General features: G+C 38.1%; 2 protein-coding genes across 2 annotated transcripts; both read left to right on the top strand.

Annotated features, from left to right (window-relative positions):
* Positions 1-180: 180 nt before the first annotated feature.
* Positions 181-9895, top strand: LOC122642274 (uricase-2 isozyme 1). Its single transcript, XM_043835715.1, has 8 exons — positions 181-423; positions 778-870; positions 3357-3432; positions 6537-6646; positions 7435-7526; positions 8572-8745; positions 8836-8929; positions 9804-9895. The coding sequence occupies exons 1-8, from the start codon at positions 220-222 to the stop codon at positions 9885-9887; spliced, it is 927 nt and encodes a 308-aa protein (XP_043691650.1). The 5' UTR covers positions 181-219; the 3' UTR covers positions 9888-9895.
* A 7277-nt stretch (positions 9896-17172) lies between these two features.
* Positions 17173-18911, top strand: LOC122641450. Its single transcript, XM_043834686.1, has 3 exons — positions 17173-17228; positions 17262-18804; positions 18840-18911. The coding sequence occupies exon 2, from the start codon at positions 17276-17278 to the stop codon at positions 18785-18787; it is 1512 nt and encodes a 503-aa protein (XP_043690621.1). The 5' UTR covers positions 17173-17228; positions 17262-17275; the 3' UTR covers positions 18788-18804; positions 18840-18911.
* Positions 18912-20275: the final 1364 nt, after the last annotated feature.

The following is a 20275-nucleotide window of genomic DNA, read 5'->3' as shown; positions in this document are numbered from 1 at the left end:
AACTTGCCAGAAGATCGAAAGATCAAATACCTGAAACAAAAAGTCGTCAGTTTTCAGCTAAGATCCAAGATTCAATTGCCTTCTTGCTCTTTTTTTTTTTTTTTTTTTTCTGTTTTTAGCTGATCTGATCTCCTTGGGCGTGAACCTACTTGCTTTAAAACAACAGTTCTACTGTATCTCTCTGTCGAAGAAGCCGTGAAGTATCGAAGGGAATCAGCCATGGCAAATGTAGTTGATGGCTTGAAATTTGAGCAGCAACATGGGAAGTCGAGAGTCAGGGTTTCTAGGGTTTGGAGGAAGGTAGATGGTCGTGATTTGATTGTTGAATGGAATGTGAACACAAGCCTCTTCTCCGATTGTTTACCTGCGTATGTCCGGGGTGATAACTCAGATATTGTGACCACCGATACCATGAAAAACACTGTATATTCATCTTCTCCCTCTCTCTTGTTCTTCTTCTTCTCTGTTATTATTGTTTTTGGTTGCTTTGAGCCTGAACCATAATATATAAAAAAAAGATTTTTTTTTTCTATTCACTCTCATCAACTAGAAAAAATCCTGATTCCTGTGTATGCATGTCAGGCCTGTCACTTCCCTTTGACATCGACAGTTGAGATTAAAAGAAGTAAATATTGCAAATGTCATGTGTTAGTGTTCTTGTTACATATGAATTGATGCTGAGAAAGGAAATTCATAACCTTGATTACTCTCCAATCGATGGTTTCAACTTTTGATTCTCTATGTGTGTTCTTATATTTTAATTGAATCCCAATACAGGTATATGCAAAAGCAAAGGAATGTGCAGAGGTTACTTCGGTTGAGAGCTTTGCAATCGAACTTGGGAAACACTTTACATCATACTATCGGCAGGTATGTTATCAATTTCACTGCATTGGCATTGCCATTGCTTTGACTTATTAATATGCAACATCTTTCTTATAAATTATAGAATGGAAAGCTTAACGCTCTGCAAGAGTGGAAAAGTAGAGGAAACGTATTTGTCACACTGGTTCTTTTTTGTATTCTGCGGAAGTGAAGTTGACTTATAGAGTGCAAATCAAGAAATGTTATGAAACTGCTTCTCAACTCCCGGAGCAGTTCTTGAGGATTATATCTCGTCTTGTTTGCCTGAGACCAGATATGTTCCTGCTCCATTTCATTCTCTCCCTCTCCCCACCTGTACGTATCCCGATGACCGCTGTCGTCGCTCTCCGCCCTTCCTCTGCCAGTCTCCTTCTCTTCAGCCCTCCCTCTGTATCTCTCTCAAAACTGAGACTGATCCCTCTCGGAGCTGCCAGAACTTGTAAGTGGGAGATGCGAATATGAACTGGTACCCAGCAGCCCTGCCATGAGAAGTAAAGGTGATCTTGTGAGAACTAAGAACCGGAGACAGAACAGAAATAGAGAACTACCTCGGAGCTTTTACTGGAATTTCCTGAGTTTCTACTGGATGATTAGGAGAAAGAAAGGGGAAGCAATAGTAATTTGCAGAAAATTGGTTGGTGGGGGCGGGGGGCCCTTGACACCCTCTGTTTTCTGGTTGTTAGTTTCCTAATTGAGTTAGGAGTTCGTGATCATAGTTGTTTTGAATTTTTCTCAAAGTTCTGTTTGAGTCATCTCTTAGAAAATGTTTTAAAGTATCTGAGAAGATATTCTAGATGTGTTTCATCAGTGGTTGTTCTACTCCATTGATTACTTGGTCGAGAATTGGTATGGTGCTGATTCTTGATTGAAGACACATGTGTATTCTTCTGATCATCTTCGTTTTTGTACAAGTATATCTCAATCAATCTGGGAACTGCAGTTTGGTAACAGAATGATAAAGCACACTAATAGTGAGACATGCACCTTTGAAGAGAAGTTTCATTTTGTTTACTAAATGAAGTTATCTGGTGCCCAGGATCATAGACATGGGGATATAATATTTGAGGTCTATGTAATATTTGGATCATTTCATTTTGTTCATTGAAATTTGAAAGCAAGTGTGACAGAAAATAAATTGGATGGTGGAAGGAATCATTAAAAGCATGAAAACCAGTGAGGAATTCAGTAGGTTTATGTCATTCAAGTTAGTAATGATGACCTCTTTCAGATTTTGAAAAGATGCATGCTGCAGCAGAATAATTCTCTTAAAAAATATTTCCTCTCATGGAGGCTTTCTATTTGCAACGATAGTTACGATTGTTAAAAAGAGGTGTTGCATGTGGTGATATGTCCCAAGTTTAGAAGGAATATCAATGATTTTTAAGTGAATTTGTAGTAACCTCCTCTCAAAACTGTGGTCTATTTTGGAACAGAGAAGTGCTGGTTCTGTTTAGATGTTCCTTCCACCATTGGTGTTGGAAGAGGATATCTTTTATTATTATATTTTTTTGGGGTTCCCCCAGGTTCATTTGAAGTGCTCACATTCGCCCAGAGTAAATATTTTATCTAAACCATCTCCATTGAGGAGTTGCTTGAATTGAATGGCCTGAATTCAAGGGAGAAGCGCAAACTGATATACGGTCTGTGTGTGTGTGTGTCTGGCAGTGAGTTGATTAGCCTACTTTGACTGTCTCTCTCTCTACATTTGTCTTGTTGTTTTATTTCTATATTTTCTCAGACTACATGCGGTTACACCTCGCAACCTATCTGTTCATCTCTTTGGTTACAAAAACTTCGGCCAGGACTATAACCTTCAGACTCTGTGGGACGAGCTGAAATCAATTATACCTCACTTTAGCCAAAATATTGTGTCAATTCTGCAACTTGAACTTTGAACATGCATTTAAGGTCCATGAAAAATTAAAACCTATTTGACTCAAAAAAATTTAGCTGTTCACAACTTGGATGGCTGGACCTTATAGATTCTCTGTCCTGACCTGCAACCACTTCTAACAGCTTCTCCTACCAAAAATGACTCAAACTAACTAAACTTGACCTTCTGATTTGGCCTTTCAAGCCTCTTCTTCTTCTTTCTAATCTGCCTCCAGTCCTCTGTTTTCTGGAAAAACAGAGTACAGATCTGATTCACATCAAGCTGTAAAATAATAGCATCACATTTCCAAATGCCAATCAATAAAAATATGTGTATCTATGAAGGGGATCAAGATCATATTTTAATAACGGAGTAATGTGGAATGGCAGAAGCATTAAAAATCCTGGGTTTTATTTGAAAATTACTTTGTCAGTGTCACAATATAATGTTATTGTGTTTTGCAAATCTTAGAATATGGAAGAAATATAATTAGATCCTAAAACTTAATGAAGATGATAATTTGCATTTTTCCCCCTTTGGCAATATGTATATATTTGTTGTTTTTCAATTCATGATCTTACGTATTTTTGGGAAGTAAAATCTTTATGTTTCAATGTAGGTTACAGCTGCAGTAATCACAATAGTGGAAAAACCATGGGAACGTGTACATGTAGATGGTCAACCACATGAACATGGTTAGTAGATAATCCTTTTACAATGAAAGGTAGAAAAAACATAAAATAAGTCTGTATTTGATAGGAGCAGACATTCTGTTCTCTCCCAACGCCCAATGTGCTAGTGCTTTCTTATGGGATACTCACAGGTAAAAAATGCAGGCATATCAGGATACCCGTGGCCAATTCCCTTCATTTCAGCTTTCTGTTTATATTGATAAAGTGATGGCTGAATTCTGCAGGGAGTCCTGCCTTTTTGGGCTGTTTCCAAATTCCCCAAATCCTAACCCTCTGAGGTTCCAGTGTCAAGTGATTGGCAAATTCCTTTCCCCAGTCCTGTGAGACTGTACTATACTCTGTGGATGGGCCTATTCAATACTACAATTACAGAATGTATTTTCAGTGTAGAAAATGAATTGGAGAAAGAAAGAAAAACACCTTCAAAAGCAGAGTGAGAACGAAATAAAGCTTGCAGTGGAGAAACCAGCAAATCTAGACCATGACTTTTGAGAGAGAGAGAGAGAGAGGGTTTTTAGTTGGAAGAATTTTTCGATCTTTTGAGTTCCCACCATGTAGCCAAGTTGATCTGCACTAAAGCATTTCCTTGTTGATTTTTGTTGGAAGAATTTTTTCTGAGAACATTTTCATAGTAGTCATCTCCAGTAGGGTGATATCATATCTTGGACCCTCCATTCAATTGAAAAATAATGGACTACTCAAAATTGACGGTCAGTAAAAGGAAAAAATAAACTTCAATCAAATCAAAGTGTTCTGGCTGGAAAGTAAAGTAAAGGTTGAGATCGCTGGTTTTAATGCTCAAAATTTCAGAAAGCTGATTCATGTAATTCAGGTGTCATAGTTGAGCGAGGGACATAAATTTTGGTCTTTGATTACAGCAACTAATGAATCAAAAGAGTTGCTAGAGAGGTGAAGCCTCTTACCCGAATTCAGAAGATTAAACTCAGGTGTTAGGTGATTTCATCCCATCCAGAAAAGGGCCTGTACCCCACTCAACCTAGATTTAAACAATTATAACTGAGAAACATAAAAATCCTTGTTGAACTCCTTGAAGTCAGTTGCTAGCAATGAAAGGGTCTGTCAGCTGTGTAAGTGTGGACTGGTCAGTCAGGCGTTAATACCCCATACAGCTTACTTCCTGACTTCTATCACAACTGCAAAAGTAGCCCCTGGAGGTGCCGCTGTGCAGCAATCTATTAAGAATTTTAGACCCTGCTTCCTGCAATTGAGTGGAAAATCCCTTTGGGCCTGTTTGAGGCTTGACTGTAGGGACAGCATGTAGCATAGTGGATTCTGTTAAAGTTTTAGTTGGTTGGCAGCAGACCTGCCTATGTGGAAGGTAGGAGCTACTGCAGCTTCAGCATCTGGCAAATTGAGGTGCCACATAGCGTGGTGGTTTTTTTTTTGTGGTCTCTTGCTAGTTGGATGCAATGATAGTTAATACCCCATACATCTAACTTCCTGACTTCCATCACAACTGCAAAAGTAGCCCCCGGATGTGCCGCTGTGCAGCAATCTATTGAGAATTTTAGACCCTGCTTCCTGCAATTGAGTGGAAAATCCCTTTGGGCCTGTTTTTCATCAATCAAACACGGGGCTTGACTGTAGGGACAGCATGTAGCATAGTGGATTCTGTTAAAGTTTTAGTTGGTTGGCAGCAGACCTGCCTATGTGGAAGGTAGGAGCTGCTGCAGCTTCAGCATCTGGCAAATTGAGGTGCCACATAGAGTGGTGGTTTTTTTTCTGTGGTCTCTTGCTAGTTGGATGCAATGATAGTTTGCAAAAAAATTTGGTTTCGCCATACATTTTGTTGGCTGAATGCTGAAACAATCATGGGCACTGTAAACTATATTTTGTTGGCTGACTGCAGGAATCGTCATAGCAAGTCATGGTTGATCTGTCTTTGGACTTTTTGTTAACAGAAGGAATGGCCTTTCTGGTGGGTCCTGATTTCCCTATCAGGTACTTCAAGGGCGATGCAGCCTATAGTTGACAGTGGTTGATTTTTGGCTGACAACAAACATCATGTGATGCTGGGAACTTGTGTGGGTCTCTTTATATTGTTCAGATCATCATATTGATAACGGCTTCATGCATAGATTGTTATTCCTAACAATTCTATGCGCTGTTTCTTTCTAAACAATGTCATAATTAGATTGTTTTTGTCCATTCATCTGTCAGGATACTTGTGGAGTTATTAAAGGATGATTGTCAGTAAAATAAAATTATGGCACTGTACATAATGATAGAGGTAGAGCTTTCTAACTATACAAAACATTCTACAAAGTTCAAGAACCCCCCCACCAAAAAAGAAGAAATAAATAAATAAATAAATAAAGAGGAGGCAGAGAAGCCATGGTCCAATTCCTTAACATTCTCTTACAAGACAGTAGATCTATTCAGCATTAGATATCCAATTACACGATCTATTGTTCCTGATGTAATTTGGTTGTTATATTCTTTGTTCTATGCACCTTTTTTATTGGAATATGTAATTTGGTTGTTATATTCTTTGTTCTACGGCTTTACTAATTATAAGCAACTTATTATTCTTAAATGTATTTCTTTTAGGTGTATTTACTACTTGTTTCGGATTAATTCATTTATTTGCATACTGAATCACTACTTTTTGGTTAGTTTGTTGTGTTATAGTTAATTTAGTATTGTAGACTTGTACCTACTGGGATCATACTCTCTTATTAACTTTTTAATTGTGTTTTTCATCATGATGCTCATTCTGTTTCACTTTCTACTATCTTTTGGTTTTTCGACTGTTGGTGTTCCATATGTTTAGTTGCATTACTTTCACCTTCCATAATTTTCCTCTGCTTCAATAAATGTTCACCATTTGCTTCCATAGTTTCTCCTCACTTCTCAGTTTCTGGAACTTATGGAGCCTGGTATCTTGCTTATTGCTTTTGCTTCTCGGTCTATGAGCTATGGGCTTCACTGTATCTGAAAATGAATTCTCCATTTTAGTCATTTTGGTTTTTCAAGTTTTTCGGATCTTTCATTACCAAGTGGCAGCTTTGTCTATATGCTAGATTTGAGAAGTTATTGATTTTCCAGAAGTTATCTAAAACTTATTTTGTGTTTTCTGGCTCCAGGATTTAAACTTGGATCCGAAAAACATACAACAGAAGTTACAGTGAATAACTCTGGTGCTGTATTAGTAACTTCTGGAATCGAAGGGTTGGCTTTGCTGAAAACAACCAAGGTCTGGTTCCATTATTACTTGTATATCTTTCTATTGTTCCTCAAAACTACTATGTAGGATAGGTTATTGTTTCAAGATTTGGCTGCTAACAAGGGGAGAAGGCTTAGGGTTAGAGAAGTAGACTTGCAGTTGGAGAAACTTGAATAACTAGCATTTAGAAATTAAGGAATGGGATAGAATCTATGTTTTAAAGGATGCTTGAGAGACACTTCTGTGGACTATGGACACAGAGAAAACACTCATTTGGATACCACTGGTCCTCTTTTGCCTATAGGTTCCTTGATACTTGTTTGCCAATGTTGACATGTTTTTCCTCCCTCCTGTCCCCTCCCCCCCCCCCCCCCCTCCCTTTAGAAAGCTTGCTCCTACATTAATAAAATTCTGTCCTCCAAGGTCTTAAATAAAGATGAGTGCACTTTGGGAACTGGGTAACTGTTTGACCAGTTTGTTCAAAATGATTAATTTGGCCATAAAGTTTTTTTTTTTTTTTTTTTTGGGGGGGGGGGGGGGGGGGAGGGGAGGGGAATTGTGAAGTTGTCTGGTTCCCTGTTTGTTGTCTGCCATGTGCTGCTTTTAGGTGCAGGAAGGATGAAAATTTCATCATCTTGTTCTACTTCATAACTTACTTCCCCAGATTTTTCTTCTGTGACAAAAACTAGTGAAAATATTATCTATCTAATATCACAATGCATACTTTGATGTCAATATCTCAAACCATGATAGAAGACATAGTTAATACATACAACATATTCTCACCTTTTCTTTTTTCCCCTACCACCAATGAACAGTCAGGTTTTGAAGGATATATTAAGGACAAATACACTGCCCTGCCTGAAACAAAGGAAAGGATATTGGCAACTGAAGTCAGTGCTTTATGGAGGTATGACTTATCCATTTCATATTGGAAAATTTACAGGATAGCAAACTTAAGTGATCATCCAACATGAATCAGAAGTTCCTCATTTTATTAGAACTCAGATATATCACAAGGATACCCACTTGGAGACTTTGGATTGCAATAATTGATTCTTATGCTGTACATCTAAATTTACCCAGCCACCCCTCCCAGATTAAGTAACATATACTGTGGCTAATGTATTGTATATTTTCCTGGAGAAGGTTAGCAAAACATTGTTACAGTTATTTATATGCTAGTCTATGAGTAGAAATATTCCATATATTTGTCTGTCTCTGTATATGCATCAGTTAAATATACTTGGTAAGTCCAGAAATCTCATTTTGAGGGCTTGTGGAATCCACCACTTTATACTTTGGTCCAATTCTAACACTTGAGACACTTCCAATACAAAAAATATGTTCCCCCTCATTCAAGGTTATAAAGCTTGGTTTGGTTAAGAACTATAATAATTGAAGCTAATGGGAGTGCATTAAAATCCTGTTAAAAAAATGGAAATCCTTGCATTTGCATGCCAATAATGGAAGTTTAAGATGGAACTTCAAGAAATGTTGGAATGAGCACCAATACACATCTAGTAAGCATTAAAAAAACCATGAATATGGTTCAAGAAGATTATTACCTATTAAGGTAAGTTTTTGTGCATGTTTGGAATGTTAAGCTTCTTTCAAAGAATAAATAACAGGTCAATATGCCCATTATGTCACTTAAGAAGTTTGGAAATTTTTGCACAAGAAATGTAAAGTTTTGGTCAACTATGACTGAAGTTAACCCAAGTTTGATAATTTATGGAAGTCAGTTAACTATCATGTTTTGATGGAGTGGAAGTAAGTCAGTTTGATGTAAGTGGTTTATTGTTGAATTTTGGAGCCATGTCATCTTTTCAAAATTGAATGATAAATATGCATTTACCTATGAAGTTTGCCCCAAGTCAAGAGTAGGATTGCATTGTAGGCTTAGCTTTTCCAAAGGATAACATACTCATTAGAGATTATTACTATGATTGCAGGTACAAATTTGAATCCCTTTCTAGCATTCCTTTGAAGCCTCTTTACTTTTCGGAGAGATACCTGGATGTAAAGAAAGTACTGGAAAGGACCTTTTTTGGTCCTCCGAAAGAGGGAGTTTATAGCCCCTCAGTTCAAGGCACTCTTTATGACATGTCCCAGGCTGTTATTAGCAGGTTCTCTCTCTCTCTCTCTCTCACGCCATGTGACTGTGAGTTGAATTTTGGGATATTCCGAGATTGATTCTCAATTGTTGTTTTTGTCAGGTTCCCAGATATATCATCCATCCAACTAAAAATGCCTAATCTCCATTTCTTACCAGTCAATCTACCAAACAAGAATAGTCCAAGTATTGTGAAGGTAGGACTTCTTTCATAGCCCGTTTAAAGTTTACTGTCGAAAGATGAATCAAATTAGAAAATCCCTAAAATCTAATGAAAAACAAGATTTTTTAGGGACCCCATGAATTAAGGCCAGGAAGAAAGGAAAGGTATCTTCAACAAAAAGTACAAAAGAAAAGCTTGATACCCTGAGAGTAGGCATACCAAATTGACTCTGGCAGTTCCCCACTCCATTCTTTAATAAAGCTTTTTTTTTTTATTTTAAATATTACATATAAAAGAATGAGGTTATTATACTACCTCTATACCTTTCCTTCCATCAACTAAGGTTTGTCTTATCAAAAAAAAAAAAAAAGCACAGTTTTTCTTTTAGAATATAAAAAAAAATTAAATAAATAAAAAGAGAATAAGGAATTAAAAAAAAAAAAACTGTTTCAGAATATAAAAAAATATAAAAAGAGAAATAGGAATTGAAAAAAAAAAAAAAAAAAAAAAACCTGGAATTGTTGAATTAGATAATTATGAAAAATGAAAGCATGAACAAAAGATCAACATATGTGCTTACTAGTGTTTGGTGCATCTGAAACTTATGTTTTGGAAATGGGAATTCTAGTTCGACCAGTGCAGTGAAAAACAGGCTTGAATAGGGAATGGGCTTGGCCACTAATTTTAGTTAACTGCAAAGGAATCCTTAGCATTTTCATCATGCAGTGAGAGACTTGGCATTTACATCTTTTTGTTGCTGTTTTTTTTTTTTTTTTGGGGGGGGGGGGGGGGGAGGGATGTGGGGTTCAGCTTCTTTGTTGCAGTTTGAGAAGGTTTCTAGCTAATATCATGCTTGTCCTGGAACTCCTTGTCTCACTCATCGAGCTGTTTTTGATGAGATTTTGCAGTTTGATGATGATGTCTATACACCAACTGATGAACCACATGGGACAATTCAAGCTAGCTTGAGCCGCATCTCGTCCAGGATGTAGAAGCTGTTGTTTGAAATTAATCTTGTGTGTACTATATGCCTTGTTCAATACAACATCCACCCTACCTTTCTCTTCTAAAATTATGCGCAACTAAAGTGCAAAACAAGCTGAGTGGAGAAGACAGCCACACTGCAGTGGCTCCCAGAAACACAACCCAGTCCTGTTAATTATAGTGGTGAGACTTGATTTAGACTCCACATGAGGAGGAAGAGTAATACACGACTGTACTTAACTATTTATACCCCTAGTTTGTTGTCTATGCGTTTTAGTAGCTTGTGAGCTACAAACACACTCATCTGAATTATTCTAAAATTTGGCATTGACAGCCATTCCACTTTGCTTGGTAAGGTCCCAAATTCTTCACTCTAGTTGGTCACTTGAGGTCATAGTTCAAGAGATTGGAATCAGCACCAGAATCGGTTGCCACCAATTCCAATCCGAATCGGGAAGAATCGACCTGAATTGACCACAGGATACCTAGAATTGGCAGAAAGCCCTAAAAAACCATTCCAGATCAGCCTGAATCAGAATTTTACCCTGATTCCTAGAACCTTGCCTGGGGTGGATTTCGTTTCACTTCCATAGTGAATCCATTTCTTGATTCTCTATTGATTCCAACCGATATGTATTAGTATCAGCTGATACTGATACAGGCAATGATACCGAACTTATTAGTATAGTCTACCATGGAATATATGGACTGCACACCTAGTTGTGCTCTGCAGAAGAGTGCTCTAATTTCTATTGTTTGATATGGAATGGTCTGTGATATTGATCACAAGCCAAATTTCTGACTTAAGTTCGATCATGTACCCTTCCATATATTGGTATGCAACCCCTCTGTAGTTCAAGCATTGAATGCAATCTCTTAATGGTCCAGGACTTTTTAATGCTTTATCTGCCATTTGGCCAACTCCGACTGAAACTTGAGATATAACTGGGGAATTGGATTCTACTTATCTACAAAATTTCAACCTCATTCAACGTACCACATGGCACATTTAGGTTTTGAGTCTGGAAAATTGTCCTCTCCAATTCCTTTAAGTGTGGTAGTGTTACGTGGAGATGTTGACACAATCTGAGCTCATTGATATGGACGGTTGGATGCGGCAGTTACCAGGTATCAACATCTCCACCTAACATTGCTGCATTGCAACACTTAAAAGGAATTGGAGAAGAAAAATTTCCTGGTTCTGAGAGGAGTTTAGGGACATGAGTGACCTAAAAGTTGGCCCGGACAGGCTCAACTGGAATGCCTGACCCATTTGTAGGCCCTGAACAATTTAATTCTCATTTGGCCAATGTAGGTCTTCAAACGTGCACAAGGATCGCTTGAATTGTCAAACTATTCTACTTTCTATTTGAACTTTCCTGGTAAATTAACCTCGAGGAAGAAACACAGTCCTTTGGAGTCGATAATTTGGTCCCCTATCCCTTTACCGTTATTTAGTGCATGCCCCAACTTTTCTGTCTTTTCTTTTACTAACCTGGTCACAATCAACTCGACTAATGGTTGCGGTGTTGGGCTGGAGATGATGAAGATATCATCCTCGGGGGCTATGTTCGGGTTCTCATGCAGACCTCCACGCGGGTTGAGCGTGTGTTTATGGTCCATAGCGTCTTGTGGAGCCAGTCTAAGTTCTAATTCAGTCCGATGACTAGCATGGTGAGTTGTTTCATATGGGCTTGCATTAGTTCTAGGACCGACGCTTGGTTCTTGGTCACTCATCTCTGATTCTGGATTGGGATACAGTACTGGCTCAGGTAACGGGGAGCGGGTATTGCGGGTCAGTCTGGACTCGGACCTAGCCCAAAAGGGATTCCGGCCTTCTTCCGCCTCGGTGGAATGGTGCTTATTAAATGGAACCCTAAGGAAGTGTTTGGTTTGGCGAAAAATTTGGTGGTTGCATTGATATTGGTGAGGAACCAATTGGTGTTGCACCAATAGATCCATTGTCCTGACAGATTAACTGTTTGGTTACCCTGTGTCTGTTAGTTGAATCTTCCTGAAAAACTGTTTGGTTACCATGAGTTAGTCAGTTGGATTCTACTTGGATTTATATGAAAAACTGTTTGGTTTCCCTGATTCTGTCAGTTGGATTCAGATTGAATCAGTATGAAAAACTGTTTGGTTCAGATAGATCCTATCATAACATTGGCTACTCTATGACTAGAAAATGAAACAATTATGAAGAAATTTGCATACAACTAATGTTTAAACTTGAATGAAAATGACAATTAATAGAGTTCATATCCAATAACTATCATTGTCATCCATTACATGAATAAAATATAATTAAAAAGAATCCTATAATATAAGAAATGGTCCCAATATTTTGTAGCAAAGGAGTTTGGGCCTTGGTGGATTCAAACCACCATACCCTTGGAACATGCTCATGTTCCAAGTGCTCTACCAATTTGAGCTAAAGACCCATCAAGTAGAGATTGGAATTTACAAAAACATGAAACCATCAAGGCTTATTGTGGGTGAGGTGTAAAGAAGCCATCAAGGCTTGGAAATCTGAAAGTGACAACAATTTCAATATTTCTGTTTCACAAACATTCTCCCCTTGTTGTTCTCTTCAGTACTGATTTTATTTTGTTTTTGTTTTGGGAATATCAGCTGCTATAGCACAAGCAGTTGCAGCTACGACAATTATTTTCCTGTGTTTCCGATAAGCCTTATCGATCCATTGCTCATTATCCATGTATTCGCGGATATACATATTCACAAATATCCCAATTAGTGACTCCGAAAAACCCAACCTCTGTAACACCACCACCATATACTATTCCTAACTCGTAATCTAAACTCTAAGCTAAGAAAATAAAAATAAATAAATAGGAAACCTAAAATAATCCATCTTCCACAGAGCATTCTATTACTTCAATTTCACGCTTAAATAAAACAAAGATACGTGATCAAAATTTATCCACATCAACTTTATGAAGGAAGCAACTGTCAGACAAAAGTAACTGATCAAGTACATGCCAACTATAGGTATTGTTAATGAGAAGTACAATAATATTCATCCTAACAATATGAAAACTGAATTGAATTATCAATAGCAACAAGAAACTGAAGGTTTTCAGATTTATAGCATAACATGAACTTAAGAACTGACTTGTTGCAGGAATTAAACAGTGAAGAAGAAGATTAGAATAAGAAGATATAAGAAGGATGTGACTTGAGATTCATGCCGAAGCCATTGACCCACCTAGCATCCCACCAGGCAGTAGCTGCATGACTGCATCCCACAGCATTAATCGAAGTCTCAGAGTATTGAGCAGCAAAACCACATTTTTTTCATAATAAAATCTGTATGCCTTAATGGCTGGTTACAAAAGTATATATAGACCCTCCAAATATAACTCATAACATGACTAGAAATAGCCTAAACCTACTAGTAATCAAATTGGCTACTTAATTGACCATTAAAAGACTTAAAACCACTCCTAAATTGACTAAAAAACCTCCAGCTGTGTTAGAAGTCCTAAAAACCAACTAGGACTTGACATAATAAAAAAAAATCAACTCTCACTAATATTACCTGCTGATACACAATTTGTAATCCCAGTAGGTACAGGTTTGGGACCACTGGATAATCCTTCTATTATGGAACCAAGGGCATTCCAGCACCAGCTTGTTCCTTAACCTGTCAACCACCTGAAATAATAGATTGTAGAATCCTTACCAACTCCTACCTCATCTAAGATTTCTCCTCTTCTTTAGCAAATTCTTGGAATCATTCAGGCTCAATTGTGACTCAGGCTAAGGTGAAGTCATTAAGCTAACAAATCCTAATAAAATCTTTTAAGGGTTTTAGGTTTTAAGCTACCTCGACCAAACTTGAAGGGACTATTTTTTTGTTTTTTAAAGTGCAACTGCAAGAGTAGGCTTGAGTCACTGGTAACACTTGAGTCAAGCCATAGACTTAGCAAAGCCTTGTTAAACATAAGTCAACATGCTAGGAAGAAATTCAACTAGGACATTGAGTTGAATCTAAGTCGGAAATCTGAGTTCTCACATTAACGAAGATTGAAGGAAAAGTAAGTAGGTATACCACACAAACCCATTTGCAAATAAAGTTATAAGGAGGCACAAGTAGGCACATCATCTTTTTATTCCCTTATTAGTAGAATACATACTAGCTGAAACTACAATTAAAATAACCAACAGAGAACAAGTTATATCCCTAACAAATGAAATATTCACCAAACCATTCCACATATGTTATCATAAGAATTTCTGTATCTTATATTCTTAAAGATTTATCTAGTTTCAAATATTCAAAAATTATACCTGTAGAAGCACAAAGTGCATGTGATATTGGAATGAAAAAAAAAAAGAAGAAGCAAACATATGATTCGAATTTACAACAGATCACTAACAAGTCTACCAGTGTCAAAAACACGGCTACAACATAAAGCCCACCACCCCCTCTAAAGCCCCAAATGCATGCAGCCATACTACAAGCAAATATAGGCAGACAGATGTTAATAATTCATATGGTCTAGGGTTTTATAATACCTCTGGTATGGAGAGCTCAAGACTGAAAATAGACTAAGCAAGAACACACATCACATTAACCTCTAAGCCTACAATAAATCTATCATAATATGTAGATTTTACAAAGTAATTAAAATATAATAAGTAAATTAACAATACAATGTGATAAAGTAGAATCATAAATAAAGAACTAGAAAAAAAAATAGCAATCGACTAGTCAAAATGACCTAAAACTCAGGTCTAGTGCTCTTCTTGAAGGGTAAATTCAGGTTGCAAAAAATCTCAGAAATTGCAACTGATGTATCTAAGATACAATCCTGGTAAAAGCTAGCAGTCAAAAAGAAAATTGAGGAGATAACATGCCATACGAAGTGAACAAGCATGTGTATAGTGTACAACAGTGAGGGAAACTACAACAGTTTATCTACCTCTGCTTGAGCTGCTAATAATCCTAGTCTTATCAACAACCCAGATTTGACCTGCAATCCCAAAAATCGAAACTCAGATCTACATGGGTTAAACCCCAGTTAAAATAAAATCAAAGAGAAGGCGAGAGAGAGAGAGAGAGAGAGAGAGAGAGAGAGAGAGAGAGAGAGAGAGAGAGAGAGATAACAAACAATATGAAAGATAGAGAGGGAGAGAGATACAGAGATGCAACCCTCTTCATCTCTCTGAGTTCATCGAGAAGGCGATCTTTCTCCTCTTGCAGAGAGAGACAGAGAGAGACAGAGAGAGATAACGAAAGAGATAGTGAGAGAGAGAGATCTACCTCAGTTGCAGGTTCTACAACCTTTGTTCTCCCTTCGGCAACGACGAACAGCAGTCACGAGTCGAGGACCTTCGTTCTTCGGCTCGATAGGTTGGGATCAAGATAGATGCACGAAATAAAAAGGGTATTTATACTAGGGTAAAATTTCCTTGAATCAAATATGGAGGTAGACCAAAAAATAATTCACATTTACATAGAAAAAGGTGAATCATGTGGATTCATGAACCCAGATCAGTTCACCAACATTGTCAACCAAACGGATTTTTTAATTCGAAATCATGAATCCGTTGATACAGCACCAATTGATTCGCCGAATCAAATACTTCCTAATTAGGGCAACTTTCATTCATTACCTTATTTAACCCTAGATGGTCTGGTACTCTCAAGTGTCACTTCCGAAATGAACTATGCATGTTAACATAAATGAAGAGTTAGCGAGGGTGGGTGCAAAGTCAAACTGGTTATATATTGGTTTGGATATTGAGGGTCACATGGTCCAACCAAGTAGGTCCAAATGTGGTAGATAATATCTGGGCCGAAAAAGAATTAGGCCAACAAAGTACTAGTTAAGTTCTCATATAAAATTTATTGTTTAGTGTAGCGTACTCTATGTTTGACGGTTCCAAGTCCCTACATGATGCATGAAGCTAACTTGGGACATGAGGTTCAACCTTAGCAGAGTGTGCCTTAATATATTTCTCAGGATGTCTTTGCATATAGTGATCAAATAGTATGATGGTACAACCTCTTTAATACACCTGAAGGTACGAGATTAAGGGTTGTTGTTTCAGGATGGGTAAGTTGCATGCCTTTATACCAGGCTCATAACTCCACCACATGGTTTTATGAGGTCAATTTTTACTGTGAGTGTATGCAAGAGATGATGCCATAACAAAGACATAACTATATTATTATAAAACAATAACAAACATAATAAACAACAAAACAAGCCAAGCAAAAATCAGAAGTCAGAGGTTCCCAATGGAGTCGCCACTATAAGAACAGTGATTTGCTCTCAAAAAAGGAAACTATTTTCATTTATTTTGGAGAGATAGGGAATAAAGAATCATCACCAAGATTAGGACTCCATTGGGACCGGTCAACCCACAAAATACAGTGTGATTTAAGTTGCAATCCGGGGAAGGTGTTAGACACCTTTAGTCCACCAGTTAAATTGGTCTTCCTATTTACCCTAGAACCAGCCATTCAGCCCTCAGATCTGAAAAGTGAAAGCTAAATGAATCTAGGGTTTCTTGGCATGAATCAACTTTGTCAAATTGATTGGGTTCGAGATCAGTCACGGCGGATTTTGATCCAAATCAGCCAATGGTCCAATTGCGATTTTGGAACCGTGGCCGACTTATGAGTGGGCCAATGTTGGAGTTTGGAACTATGGATTGTCAGAATTGGACCCCGAAATTCCCAGAAATCCAAAATTGGATTCGAATTCTCACAGAAACGACTGATTTGGAACTCCAAATCCAAGTCGAATTCCCGCCGGTACAAAAAGTTCACATACAACTAAGAAGGGGTTAAAATGTCTTTTTGTTCGTTGGAACGCAAACAACAGCAGAAAGGAAGATGGGCTCACATCTCTTCCTCTGTTCTCGGTTGACTCTAATTAGGTCTGGGTTCAGGTGGAAGCCGGACGCTGAATCTAATTGTCGCCGGCGGCCTGTTTTAGCTCCGGTTCTCTCTCTCTCTCTCCCAGGAATCAAAGCTACTCAGATTTTCAGGGTTGATAACTAATCAAGGGTCATTCTTGTTGAGGTAATAGAAGATTTCTTCAAATTTTTTTCTGGGCACCCCAAAAGTACTCATTTCCCCCCCAGTTTTCTGGTTTTCCACTTCAGTGTTTGTTCCTGTAATGCCAAACTCTATTCTTTGATCCTGGTTCATAGAATCAAAGCAATATGATTTGTACTTTTCAAATGCCATTCTAGAATCCGAATTGAACGACTAAATGGAAGTTTCCTGGTAAGGCCTCTTTTGAACCCCATATGCTTTGATAATCTCCTCCAAATGCTTGTACAATCATAACATCGTTAGGCTGTGAATTTTTCATACATTTCTGTATTCAGAAATAGTTCTCTTAAGTCAACAATTGAAATGGATTTTCCTGAAAACCCTCAACACCAAAACCCACCACATACCCTTCGAAATCATCCATTGATCTCGAAACTCAAACTACTTACATTTTGGGCGTCAGCTGTTTTGATTCTCCTTCTGGCCATCTCCTTGAGCTTTACCAAAACAAGTTATTTCAAGCTCCAATATTTGAAATCAAGCCTCTCATCACGCCCTCTGAACCCCACCCTCATAAACGGAGTTCTAAGGTTTCTTCTCTCAACTGATGGAGATAAAAAAATCCCAGCAGCTGAACCCAATTCCATGCCCACATATTGTGTTCTATGGATGGCACCTTTCCTTTCTGGAGGAGGGTATAGTTCAGAAGCTTGGGCTTATATGATGGCTCTGCATGCAAACATGAGAAACCCTATACTTAGGTTAGCGATTGAGCAACATGGGGATCTAGAAAGCCTGGAGTTCTGGGAAGGTTTGCCTAAAGAGAGCAAAGACTTGGCTTTTAAGCTTCACAGTACAGAATGTAGGATGAATGAGACTATTGTGATTTGTCACAGTGAACCAGGGGCTTGGTATCCCCCTTTATTTGAGACATTGCCTTGTCCACCCACTGGTTATGAGGAACCTTTATTCGTCATTGGTCGGACCATGTTTGAGACTGATAGGATCAACCCCAACCATGTGAAGCGGTGTAACAGAATGGATGCTGTTTGGGTTCCTACTGACTTCCATGTTTCTACATTTGTTCAAAGTGGGATTGACTCATCCAAGGTCCTAAAGATTGTTCAACCCGTGGATGTGAAGTTCTTTGATCCTTCAAAGTATAAGCCATTGTCTCTTGCCTCCATAGAAAAACTGATTTTAGGCTCATTTTCTGGGATCCCAAATTCTCATCAGAACAGAAAGTTTGTTTTCTTAAGTATTTTCAAGTGGGAGTATAGGAAAGGGTGGGACCTGCTGTTGAGATCATACCTGAAAGAATTCTCTGGGAGGGATAACGTAGCATTATATCTTCTAACCAATGCTTACCACTCTGATAGAGACTTTGGGAATAAGATTGTAGATTTTGTAGAACATTCTGAAATGAAAACGCCCATTAATGGGTGGCCATTGGTTTACTTGATTGACAACCACATAGCTCAGATGGATCTTCCTAGAATCTATCGTGCAGCTGATGTATTTGTTCTCCCATCAAGGGGAGAAGGATGGGGTCGCCCCATTGTAGAGGCCATGGCAATGTCTTTGCCGGTGATTGCAACGAACTGGTCTGGTCCCACTGAGTATTTAACAGAAGAAAACAGTTATCCATTGCCTGTGGATGAAATGAGTAAAGTAATGGAAGGACCATTTAAGGGTCACCTTTGGGCTGAACCTTCTGTTGATAAGCTTAGAATTCTGATGAGGCATGTGATGAGTAATCCTGAAGAAGGCAGAGAGAAAGGGGAGAAAGCTAGGGAGGACATGATGAGGAGATTCTCTCCTGAGGTTGTTGCAGGCATAGTTGTTGATAAAATAGAGAAGATCTTAGCAAGATAAACTAATTTCAGTGGTTTCAGTGACACTACTGTACTAGCTGATTTGGAAAAGAAGCTGCAGTTGAGGCATTTGTGAAGAAAGTGTTATTTTGACTGGAGGTTTTCTGACAAGCCCAAGCACAAAAGGAAAAAGAAGAAAAAGAAAGCAAAGTTAAGTTTGCAGGTGTAATCGATGAGTCCAAGCAAAATTTAAGAAAGGGTGAAATGGGTAGAGCAAAAGCAATATTGTTTGCAGGCCTCAGTTAGTCTTCATTGTGACTCAAAGGCAGATCTTCATTGGCCATTTTTCCATTATGACTGAAAAAGATCAAAAACTGTAAAAAACTACATTTCAACTTTTTTTAGACTGGGGATTGGATCATTTGGACATGTACTGTTGTATGAGTGGTCAATGGCAAGGTTGGTAAATCTTTGAATTGGAATACTGTGGTTTGATATATTTCAGTTTGATAAAAGTATTTATGTTGAAAATTAATAGGGTTTTGAGGTATACCTTGTGGCATGCTGGTATCAGATTTCAGGTCACACCCTCTCACATATGAACAATCATCCGAAGGATTACTAACCTCTTCAGAGATCATCTTCTCAAACACATCAAAAGCATTGTTGGGTATTCAATAGTGTGGATAATGACTGGCTAATTGTCACAGGCCCCCTTATTCCTTCATTGCCTACATGCCAACAAAACAAAAGCAATGGGGTAAGATACAAGCCATCAAACAAAAGCAATAGTAAGAAGAAACAGGCAAAGTTTGATCCCATCGTAGTGTGTCCAAAGCTATGACATCCTTGAAGCAAGTGGGAACATTTCCTACATTCGAATTCTCTTCTCGAGGGACAATTTGGATCCAAACCAAGTACCTCAAGCACCAGGCCAAGAAAAGAAGGTAAATTCCTCATACGGAATTTCCGACTTTGGTAATTTCAAAGCCCAAATCTTCGTCTGGTTATTAATACAGGTTAATGCATCATGACCTGTTGGTTGGTCGGTCAGTTGCTCTGCTAGCACTAATTTTCTGACACAAGAATGAGCTGATTTGTACTGTAAAAGCACCCGTCTAAGTGAAACTCCAGATGAACCAGCACGGGATTTTGCCTGGTGGCCTCAGTTTCAGTATTGAAAAACAACTCAATGGATGAATATGCTTCAGGTCCTGTGGTGTTGAAGTATTATTAGAGAGAGAGAGAGAGAGAGAGTCCTACATTCTAACTTTCTCTTCATTCCCAAACCTCCATGTAAGGTCCTCTTTCAACACCTCACCCTTCTGAGGACTTTTCTGAAGCTTAGAAGAAATATTAACACTTGGTACATTAATAAAATCAATATTGAAGAAATAGTAGTCTTTCAATACTTTCACCCCATAGAGCACAAGATTGGGTAATTATTTGCCAACATGGCTTAGCTCTTTTAGCCAAAGTTGAAAGCATAAAAATTTCTTAAATCTCAAGCCACCATGTAGAAAGCAAGATATCTTTGTCCTCAATAATT

This window comes from Telopea speciosissima, chromosome 10, assembly GCF_018873765.1.
Source record: "Telopea speciosissima isolate NSW1024214 ecotype Mountain lineage chromosome 10, Tspe_v1, whole genome shotgun sequence".
Classification (NCBI taxonomy): Eukaryota; Viridiplantae; Streptophyta; class Magnoliopsida; order Proteales; family Proteaceae; genus Telopea; species Telopea speciosissima.
Note: the sequence above shows the minus strand (reverse complement) of the source record. Positions and strands in the feature narration are given on the sequence as shown.

Coding starts and splice junctions, on each gene's coding strand:
- LOC122642274 (XM_043835715.1), top strand. CDS start 220: ATGGCAAATGTAGTTGATGGCTTGAAATTTGAGCAGCAACATGGGAAG. Junction 3,433..6,536: donor TGGTCAACCACATGAACATG/GTTAGTAGATAA, acceptor TTCTGGCTCCAG/GATTTAAACTTGGATCCGAA. Junction 7,527..8,571: donor GAAGTCAGTGCTTTATGGAG/GTATGACTTATC, acceptor CTATGATTGCAG/GTACAAATTTGAATCCCTTT.
- LOC122641450 (XM_043834686.1), top strand. CDS start 17,276: ATGGATTTTCCTGAAAACCCTCAACACCAAAACCCACCACATACCCTT.